The sequence below is a fragment of the Portunus trituberculatus genome, chromosome 18, assembly GCF_017591435.1.
Source record: "Portunus trituberculatus isolate SZX2019 chromosome 18, ASM1759143v1, whole genome shotgun sequence".
NCBI classification, from domain to species: domain Eukaryota; kingdom Metazoa; phylum Arthropoda; class Malacostraca; order Decapoda; family Portunidae; genus Portunus; species Portunus trituberculatus.
This window is the reverse complement of record NC_059272.1, coordinates 16,220,374-16,230,985: the sequence shown is the minus strand read 5'-3', so window position 1 is coordinate 16,230,985 and position 10,612 is coordinate 16,220,374. Positions and strand designations below refer to the sequence as shown.

Below are 10,612 nucleotides of genomic sequence, written 5' to 3'. Positions count from 1 at the left end.
TTACAGCAATAAATAACCAATTCCCATGTATACTATTACCTAATTACATAGAATAGACTAAGCAAATACCACAACACATATAAACTATCATGAAAGTTATGCGTATGTAATTATACTTATATCAAACTCTTGTTATATTCTTAATGCCATTTTCTGAAATCACTTTTCTGCCAATACCTTTATATTCCTAACACTGTATTACTTTTCATGATCCCTTCCATGTCTTACTTCTTGAAGCCTTTTATTGAAACCCAATACACACTTCTCTAGTCTTTTGTCCTAACTTAATAACTAAGCTATATACAATGATGTCATTAGACTTACATTTACATCTCCATGTCCCTACCTCTCTGCCTCTTTCTCTCCTTGCCCCTTTTCCCTGACTTGCCAATCCACACCTTCCCTCCCTCCCTCCCTCCCCACCAACACCCAAAAAAAAAGGGGTCCCGCTTGCAAGGGACTCCTGATGACACTTACGGAGGGAAAAGTCTGAAGTAGTAGGTTTCGGAGGCTTGGAAGAAATAAGAGGACAACATCTTTTCACTGCACACTCTCTTAAAACACGGGTGGGTCAATAAAGATAGCTAGGTACTGTTAAGTGCCGTGAGAACTGTACAAAGTAACATACTGAACTGTTTCTGTTCAGCTGAAGACGATTTAAGAGTGGGGACACAATGAATATTTGAAGCACGTCCAGTAGATGCCACCAAGCATTAGTTAGACTGACAGGGAAGGGAAGGGTTAAGTATCAAGACAAAGTCATGCATAATAATATAAGTAAAAGAAAGGTTTTTATAGATATTACTATGAAGAAATTAATAATAAGAAAGATGGCAAAGGTACCACCACACCAAAAGAAGGTGCATAGAAGCATAATATTCCACTGTTCATAAGAGAATTGTTCCTAGAACAACATTACAGACACAGATTTAGCTCAATAAAAGAGGAACATAATACACAACACTGATCATTACATTTCATGTCTTCAAAAGAAATAACTGATTGCAGCAGAACCTTGAGAAGATATAAAAGATTTTATGATCAATATACTCATATCAGAAACATATTTCTAATACCTGCATTAACGAAGTTCCAATAGAGTACTTTCATTTACTTGGCAATATATGCAAGACTGAAAAATCTTAAGTAAGCAAATATCTTGGATGTATATTTTAAAGACAAAAAGGAAACTATAAAAAAGAAACAGTGAATCACTCACAAGCCATATCTATTTGAATTATTTTGCTATCATGAAGCAAACACCATAAACACTTGATAGATAAAACAAATGGGTGAAATGTTAGAAAACATATAACTTGGTGAGTAAATAAAAGGACTGACTGATAAACTTTAGAAAAGAGATAGAGGGAGGAAAGAGAACAGTAGGCTTGAGGCGCACCTTCTCCTTAGTCTGAGTGACTTCACCCTCCGGAGTCTGTGTCTCGCCGGCAGCCTGAGCACGGCGGCCCAGCGTGTTCATCATGACGGCCATCACGTTCTCGTGCACACACAGGATGCGGATCAGGTCAGGGTGTTGGAAGAAGATGTGGTTGTTGACAAGTGTCCTGTCATGGGAGAAACAATCGTACACCCTCTAGCACTTCATTCACGATCTATATAAGAATCAATATCCAGTGTTCATTTACATCTGCTACTGCTGCTGCTGCTATTACTACTCCTATAACTAATATCACCACAATTATGTTTACTATTGCTACTTTTAAACCAATAAGAACTGCCACAACAGAAGCATCTACCAGCACTACTACCACTGTACTACTACTACTGATACTACAACTGTACTATTACCACTACAACTATTACTGTGAGACGTTACCAGAGCAGTTCCCGCATGAGAGCCTCCTCCTCTTGGGACATCTGCACAGGTAGGAGGGCACGCACTTTGCTCAAGCACAGCCACAAGGTTTCCACATCCTTCTTGGTGTTACTGCTGATCACGTAGGTCTTTTCCAGGGCTGCCATCATCTCCCCAATGCTGTTGTACTGACGCACCAACAAACTACAAGACGAACACATTCAGACATTATCCACAGTCATTCTACAAAGGTGTGAGTGTTTGTGATTTTAAAGAACTGAGGCAATAAGTCTACTCAGAATTAATTTCATGCATAATCACAAACCATTTCTCCATCTTATTATGTTTTGTTGTACATGTTTCTAGTTTATGGTTTTAAACAATGTATTACATAATTGCTATTTACTATAGAGAACCTTTTTCATTGCATGCTCTCAAACTAGCATCTGCAAATCATGAAGTATGTGATGATACTATTGGCAAAATAACAAGTTCACCCAAATTATATATCATTATGTGCAAGGCAATTGAATGCTATTAGAACACATTAGGAAATAAAGTGGTTGGCAGGAGTATCTTGAGAGAGAGAGAGAGAGAGAGAGAGAGAGAGAGAGAGAGAGAGAGAGAGAGAGAGAGAGAGAGAGAGCACTCACCTGAACATTTCCCTGATGAGGACGGGTGTCTCGATGAAGGACTCAGAGGCCCAGCGGACGATGGTATCAACGAGCACCTTCTTGAACTTGTCGGCTGGGTCCAGCACCTCAGGTTCTTGAGCGACAACTTCCTCTGCCACTTCCTCCTTCTGGCCACCCAAAATCATCACGAACTTGGACACCACTCCTTTGGACTCTGGTGATTGGGTCTCCTGTGACATGGAATTTAATAGAATAAGATTTTCTGCTTTAGTGAATGATTTAACTATAGACATCTTCCATTGCTTTAATACTCTAAGACAGGGGCTCTCAACCTGGGGTTCACAAGATTTCCAGAGATACTTCGATGGCTTATCTAATGATATCTTTTGCAGTATACCATTGCATATTGAGTTAGTGTCAGACACTAAATCAATATTCTGTTTGATATCAGATTACTTGGAGTTTGGGTCTTATAACTCAAATTATAACTCCTCTAAGACTATGAAGTATTTCTGTAACAACTTTTCACTCACATTTAGTATCATAACTTTCTGCCAACATACCTCAGCCTCTCCCTCTTCCTCAGGTCCAGCTGGAATCTTTGCCTTTGTCATAAGTCTATCATGGTAGTCCAGGAGCTTCTTCCTGAGGTCCTCTCCACAGGGTGTTTCCTCAAGTTCCTCATCAGTTAGGTTCTTGAAGCCTAGGATGGCATTCATCTGCTCACGAGGTGGACAACGGAACTCTCGGGTCTTTTTGGCGGCAACAGATGAAGGCAAGTCTGACTGCTTAATCTCGATGTATCTCCGCAGCTGATCTTGCTGGACCTGTACACACCAATACAGAGATCAGAAGATAGATCATATATAGATATTCATATTGGCTGCCATAATTTGCAAGGCCGTAAACCTAGTCTATTACCAGAGAGTGTCTCCTGCCTGCCATCCATGTGCTCAAAGCAGACTCACCTCACCAACGTAGTCATGAGCAAAGGCAATAAGGCTCTCCACACGGTGTCTCTTCTGCAGGTCCAACAGGTGGTGCAGCACATAACACAGCTGCAGTTTCACACCCTCAGCAATTTCCATATCTACCAGACCCTTGCGATTTTCATCTTTTCCCTCTGAAAAAACATTATTCTAGAACATTTTGCAAACAAGAATGGAATTAACATAGTAACAAATTATATGATTTTTCTCTTACTGAGCACTATATTTGTGTATGTATTTCCAAGACTGAAGTACTTGGAAGAGGTAATACCCACCAGGATCATAGTCAGGGTCCCAATTGCGGGGATCGATCATGATGAGCAGCTTTGTGATGTCGTCGTCCTGCAGGATGCCAACCAGCAGCAGCTTGTCCACCAGTTTCAGCAATGGCCTGAAGTATGGAAAACATATTTACTCTCTTCCTCTGCATTCAACAAGAAATAATAATACAGCCAACAATTTACATGTGCAACAAACTAGTATCACATTTATCTTACAGCAAGGGATATTCTTATGACATTCTCATGCACAGCACTGTGATGAGCAAAGTGAACAAGTATGCAAGAGACAAGAGCCTAAGATGACAAAGAGGAAGCAAAAAGGAAAAAAAAGGCTCATTGAAGGTCTACAGGTGCTGGAATAACTCACACAAACAGGTTTTCATTGGAGCCACCAATGGGGTCCCTGTTATGCACTTGGTTGGTCTTGACAGCTTCAGATAGGGCGCACATGACGAATTCTCGTGCTACGTCCAATGGGAAGTGAGGGGAAGAGAGTCCCTTGATGGTCTCGATGTTGGTGCTGATGTAGCCACCAGAGGGAGTATCATAAGTGGAGTGGAGAGATTGGCTGTCTGGGATGGTGAATTGTTCACTACAGCAGGCAGGGCAGATGGAGCGCAGGTCAAAGGTAAAGACAAGCGGTGCAGCAGCGGCGAGTGTGTGTGAGGGAAGGAAGAGCGTTATGGCGGCCGGTGGGTTACGGCGCACAAACACACACAACGCCACAAGAGGCGTGAGATGACGGGAGGAAGGGAAGATAAAGAAAAATATAAATACACAAGAAAAAAATGTCATATCATATTGTGTATGGGATGAAATATTCACAGCATCCAAAAACTAAACGAAAGATATTCAACAGATGAAAGCAAAACAATAAGAAAGTGTCATCAAAATAAAAATAATAGTGACAGAGTTCCAAGAGGTAAGTCAGTTGACCAGGTGGTGCTGGCAGAGTCAGTCAATCAGTCGGTTCAACTCCCATTAGACAGATTACAGTAAAACTAAGGCCAGGACAGGAGGTGCAGAGCAACCAGTGATGACTCTTGCATATCTCCACACAAAAAAAGAGCACAAAGTAAAGAATGATAAGGGAACAAAAATTCAACTAGAAAGCAAATTTTCAAGTAAGTTGCAAAAATATACATACAGTAATGTACATGAAAACATTATATTTGTAAGGCACTGAAGCAGAAAACAACATGCATTTGGAGGGAAGGGGGATGATTGCCAGGCAGGTGGTTGCTGACAGCTGGGGGGAGGATTATGCTGATTGGGGAGGGGAGGAAGTGGGGGCCTCTATACTGGTAATACCTTGAGGAGATGAAACACCAGCAGAACTTCATCCTACCCTTAGCTCCTCCTTTATATACAGTCACCCCTACAACAGTAATCTTAATAACCATGTCTTTCTCTTTTTAGCCTCTCCAAATAGTGAATGTCAACAATGTGAAGCTGATCTGCTATTAACTGTAACTCAATTCTTTATTCTGAATTCTTTCAAAGAATAAATTCTCCTCTGTCAAGTCTATGAAAGATATATATATATTCTCTTTTATCTATATACCTGATGTCAGACATGCTCATCAAAGGCCTCACTGATTCGGTGTGGGTGGCAGACATTGAGTTACCCATCTCCTCCTGTGCATAGATCTCCTTCAGTTCTGGTCTTAGTGGCACAATAAACTCATTCTGGGTCACTTCCCTGCAGGAAGGAAAGTACAATAGGTCTTAGGGCAACTATTCATGATGGTAGTTTGCATTTCACCATTATCATCATCACTGAAAACAAAGGAAAGATTCGGTATCATTTTCATGGTGGCAAATCACATACATGGTGTTGGCAAAGCTCTCCAGATGAAGAGAGATGAGCAGGTTGTAGAAGCCCATCCTGAGTGGGCCAGACATGTATTCGGACTGCATGGCATAGAGTAGCTGCTTTTGGTCCACATGTGAGCAGAGAGTATGAGCAGCACGGTAGTTGCTCTGATAACACACAGCACAATATAGGGCTAGTGAGTGTGCATGGAAGCTCAGCAACTTATCATACTCAATCAACTCTAGAATGTCAATGCATCGGTCCTCCTCGGGGATGTGGAGGGCGAGCATTGGTACTGCATCTTCAGCCAGCATGGACCAGCCACGGATGTCAGACAATTTGAGGGCGTGGATCTTGAGTGAGGTGTTGGGGACCCGCGACCACTGATGTGGCTGCAATGGATAAATGATAGCATATATATACACAAACTAAATTCATGAAAGAAAATAACATTACATCAACTGAGGGAAGTCCTACACAAAATGATATACATACAACAATTAAATGACCACCCTCACAGATGAATAAAGGACCCACCTTGAGAATCTGAACTTTCAGACGAGGCGGCATCTGTGGAATGACATGCTTATCACTGTTCTGTAGGACGGCAGCACTGAGGGGCAGTGTGGTAGGGGTGCGACCAAGCTCGATCTGCAGTGTCTCCTTGCTGGTGGGCTCTAGGAACACGCCAGGGAACAGTTTAGTGCCAGGTTCCATGCGGTACTTGTGGCGTGTTTCCTTCCCATCGCACTGCAGTGTGATGAAACCTGTTGCTGTGTCGATAAAGCACCCAACGAACATCCCCTGAGAGGCACCTTTTCCACCAGTGTCTGATGTGACTTCTGCATGCAGTTCATCTGCCCGGAACATGTAGCAGCTGTGACGCTCCACACTGTGTGCCAGATAAACTTCATCACTTTCAGACATAGAGAATGAACCCTTCCAACATCAAGTACACCAAACCAATACCTTTTTATGAAACATCCAATATAAGCAACTTCTTTACAATAATATACTGCTGAGGCTTTAATGATTATTCAAGTGACACCTGCGGCACTTCAGTTATCTGTACACCTTTGGTCTCTGCAGCTGGTACTCACGCGCTCTGGATGTGTCCCTCCTCAGTGTACTCCTGCACAATGACAGAGCGAACCTTGCTCTGGTCGAAGGTGGTGTCGTGGATGTGATACTGTGTGGTGACCCAGCCAATGTAAACATGAGCCGGGTCCTGACCAGGGAAGATCCTCACACCATAGAAATATTCATTCATAAGCTTGAGGCACTCACTGTCAAACATCTCCTCTTCCCGGGCCTCCTCAGCAACAGTCTGCTATGGAGTGAAACATCCCAGTTGAAGTGCTTATACAATACCAAACACACATGGCTACATTCAGGAAATACATTCCACCAGTAATATAAAACTACTGATAAAATGTTAAAAACATGAAAAGGAAATAGACAATTTTACTTTATTCCTTACAAAAGAATGCTATCATTATCAAGAAACAAGGCATTAAGACCATGTGGGATGAGAAGGTACTGCACACAATATAACAGTGAAACAAAGTAGTGGCTGTGGGTACAAGACCAACCTGTCTCTCTGGAATAGCAGGAGGCATCAGCTTGCCCTCACCACCCTGAGCCACACGGACAGAAGGTGAGCGGTTCTTCCTTGGGGGTCGTGGCACATCCAGGTTGCTCCCGGTGGGCTCAGGGGTGCGGCCTTTACTTTTGGCACGGTCACTACTTGCATCACGCTTCTTGCTGAAAAACCTGAAGGAGACAAGAACACTTGCAGCCATTCCTAAGACATCCCAGTCCCTCCTTCCTATGGGTGTTGGTATGACAGCTCATGACCAATTACGGCAATCAGGCAACACCACGTGGATTATGAGGAAAAATTTACACAAAATTTACATTTAAGATTTGAAAGAAAATATGCAATTAAGTAAAAAGTACAAAAGTCACCACTTTTGTGAATCAACTGAGTCACAAACAGATGAAAAAAGTAAGGCACAGTACAATACAGAATATATATAGACAACAAGGATGCAAAATTTAAGACAAAAAAAATTTGATGGCAGCTGACATGGAGGACTGCCCTCTGCATCCATCAGCATTCCCTTAGATATGAAAAAAAAGAAGCGTTTATGGACATTTACTCGTATGAATGTACTCAGGCAGAGGCGTGTGGCGCAGGACACTGCTGGTGATAATCGTGGTACTTGAGATTATCACACTTGGTTAAAAATATGTGGTGTTTATAAAAATAAAAGACACAGAAAAAAAGAACTAGAATAAATACAGGGAAGAGAAAAAGAGATGAGAAAGAGATAGAGAGAAAGGAGAAAGTGAGAGAGAGACTAAGGGCACAGGTGGGGTGTGGCTACCACCACAGGGTGGAGACCTGTCCCTACCCTCGGGGCACCTCTGCCGACCCCTCATCCCAAGCCGGGACACACCAAAAGAGGACTGGCTTCTGCTTTCGCCTAAAATGTCACTTACTTGACCCTCCATCATAAAGGAGCCATTGGGAAGCTTTGAAATGGGCCATTTTTCAGCTGAGGACATAGTGGTCATCTGGATTTTCTACTTAGAACTGCATACTTTAAAACTCTTTCAATATATATCCAAGAGGTAACTGTTGTAAACAGAGAGGGAGGGAAGGATGATAGGTGGGGCAGGGCTGGAGGGGGAAGGAGGGGCCCCGGGCCTGGTGCCTGGCTGGTGCGGGAGTGGTAGTGGGTGAGGGAACACAGGCGTGCTGGTACAGGAGAGAGACACGGCAGGCAGGTGAGAGTACCTGGCAGCCATGACGGCGGTCACGGCGGTGTGGAACTGTCTGGCGAGTCCAATCGGCGGGGAGAACACAACAGGGTAAGTGAGGAAACCTCCCTCCCTCCCTCCCTAGCAGGGCATTACGTTAGCCCTGACCTAGAGCGGATGTCATGCAACATCATATATTCATTATATCATGGTCGGGGAACAAGGGACCACGGACACAAGGCAGACGTGTGTGGTCCCGAGCCTTGGCAGTGGCCTGTGCCCGGCAAGCACGCACTCACCTGCTCTTGAACCTGAGGCGACGCTCCGTCAGGTCCTCACGGATGAGGTCCATGCTTGCAAGAGAGATACGTGGATGCAGTATCACAACACACTTGTCAGCGACACAACACGTTTACAGTCTTCGTTTCTAATTCCTTCAAACACTCTTAAGAGTGAGCATCAAACTTTAATTAAACGCAAGCAAGTGATTATTGGGAACATTTCTGTTTTGCTGCAGGCAGCAATGGATGAAGCTCTGGCTTGGTGAGATGTTTGGTGCTCCACTCTGTCTCACCTCCCGTTCACACCCCACGACCCTCAGTCTCTCGCTCTCCTCTCCTACTCACCTGAAGGGAGACTTGCCGCGCTTCTTTCTGTCGTTGGTTTCCGCAGCAGCCTCCTCTCCTCCTTCCGTAGTTGCCTCAGTTGTTAGTTTGCCTGCTGAGATATCATTGGTGCACCTTAATAATGCATTTTAAGAGAACTGATGAATGTTCCTAAATGATTGTGCTACCTGTGTGTGTGTATGTGTCTATTTTATCTCATTCAAAATTAGTTTCTCCTGGAACAATATAATGTGTGTCTCTGATCTTGCTATTACAGGTTATATCCAATCTTACTTTAAAACTATGCACACTCATTGCAGACACTACTTCTTCATTCAAACTGTTCCATGTCTCAACACATCTTTGCGGGAAACTATACTTTTTAATATCTCTTACACATCTTCCCTTCCTCAGCTTCTTACTATGTGATCTTGTGCTTCGACTGGCATATTTTTCTCTCAGGATCAGATACTCATCGTCCACTTGATCCATTCTGTTTATCAATTTATAAACTTGTATGAGATCCCCCTCTTTTCCTTCTCTGCTGCAATGTTGGAAGATCCATAGCCTTTAGTCTCCTCATATGTCATCCCTTAAAGTTCTGGGACATTCTTGTAGCCAATTTTTGTAGTCTCTCCAGCTTCCTTATGTTTCTTTTTATGAGGGGTCCACACTACTCCTGCATATTCCAATCTGGGTCTTATTATAGTACTTATCAGTTTCTTCATTTCTTTGTCCATGTAGTGAAATGCTATTCCAATATTCCTTAGCAAATTATATGTCTCTCTGAAAATTCTATCAATATGGCTTGCTGGTTGATTATTTTCTTGTATCGTCACTCCCAAATCCTTTTCCTTTTTTACTTTCTCCAGTTCTACTCCATCTCCCATCTTTTAGATTCCTACTGGTTGTCTTTCACTCTTTCCCATTTCCATGACATGGCTTTTGTCCACATTGAATTCCATCTCCCACTTTTAACTCCATTCCCAGATCTTATTTAGGTCTTCCAGCAGTATTTCACAATCCTCTTTTTGTTTTATGACTGCACAGTTTTGCATTGTCTGCAAACAAATTTATGTAGCTCTTCACTCCTTCTGGCATGTCATTTATATAAATGAGGAAAAGTATTGGTGACAATACTGACCCCTGTGGGACTCCGCTTTCTACTGCTCTCCACTTGGACTTCATATCTTTGACTACCGTCCTTATTTCTCTCCCCCTCAAATAGTTTTCCACCCATCTCAATGTGTTTCCGTGTGTGTGTGTGTGTGTGTGTGTGTGTGTGTGTGTGTGTGTGTGTGTGTGTGTGTGTGTGTGTGTGTGTGTGTGTGTGTGTGTGTGTGTGTGTGTGTGTGTGTGTGTGCACGTGCGCGTGTGCATGTGCACGTGCATGTGTAAGTGTACTGTACCAACAATAAAGAAGCCTTACCTGAGTCAACCTTTGGCTTCTCCTCTGCGACAGCCTTCTTAGCCATGCCCTCATCTGCCTCCACACCCTCCTCATTGCTGTAGTGTAATTCTGGAAACAAGATACACATACTCAAGATACTGAGAGAGAGAGAGAGAGAGAGAGAGAGAGAGAGAGAGAGAGAGAGAGAGAGAGAGAGAGAGAGAGAGAGAGAGAGAGAGAGAGAGAGAGAGAGAGAGAGAGAGAGAGATTGCAACTCACCCAGAACCCAATATAATAAAAATGAGGACAACATT

The 10,612-nt window shown here is 43.0% G+C and overlaps 1 protein-coding gene across 1 annotated transcript in view; it reads right to left on the bottom strand.

The window, feature by feature from the left end:
* Positions 1-10,612, bottom strand: part of LOC123505783 (ryanodine receptor-like) — a 170,732-nt gene that overhangs the window by 59,313 nt on the left and 100,807 nt on the right. The window contains exons 30-43 of the mRNA XM_045257467.1: positions 10,338-10,427; positions 8,930-9,023; positions 7,130-7,310; positions 6,638-6,867; positions 6,075-6,429; positions 5,553-5,929; positions 5,286-5,423; positions 4,089-4,313; positions 3,716-3,831; positions 3,420-3,574; positions 3,015-3,278; positions 2,470-2,681; positions 1,838-2,020; positions 1,400-1,565 (exon numbers count right to left, since the gene is read on the bottom strand). Coding sequence (XP_045113402.1) covers positions 1,400-1,565; positions 1,838-2,020; positions 2,470-2,681; positions 3,015-3,278; positions 3,420-3,574; positions 3,716-3,831; positions 4,089-4,313; positions 5,286-5,423; positions 5,553-5,929; positions 6,075-6,429; positions 6,638-6,867; positions 7,130-7,310; positions 8,930-9,023; positions 10,338-10,427 — 2,786 coding nt within the window. The remainder of the gene's footprint in view (positions 1-1,399; positions 1,566-1,837; positions 2,021-2,469; positions 2,682-3,014; positions 3,279-3,419; positions 3,575-3,715; positions 3,832-4,088; positions 4,314-5,285; positions 5,424-5,552; positions 5,930-6,074; positions 6,430-6,637; positions 6,868-7,129; positions 7,311-8,929; positions 9,024-10,337; positions 10,428-10,612) is intronic.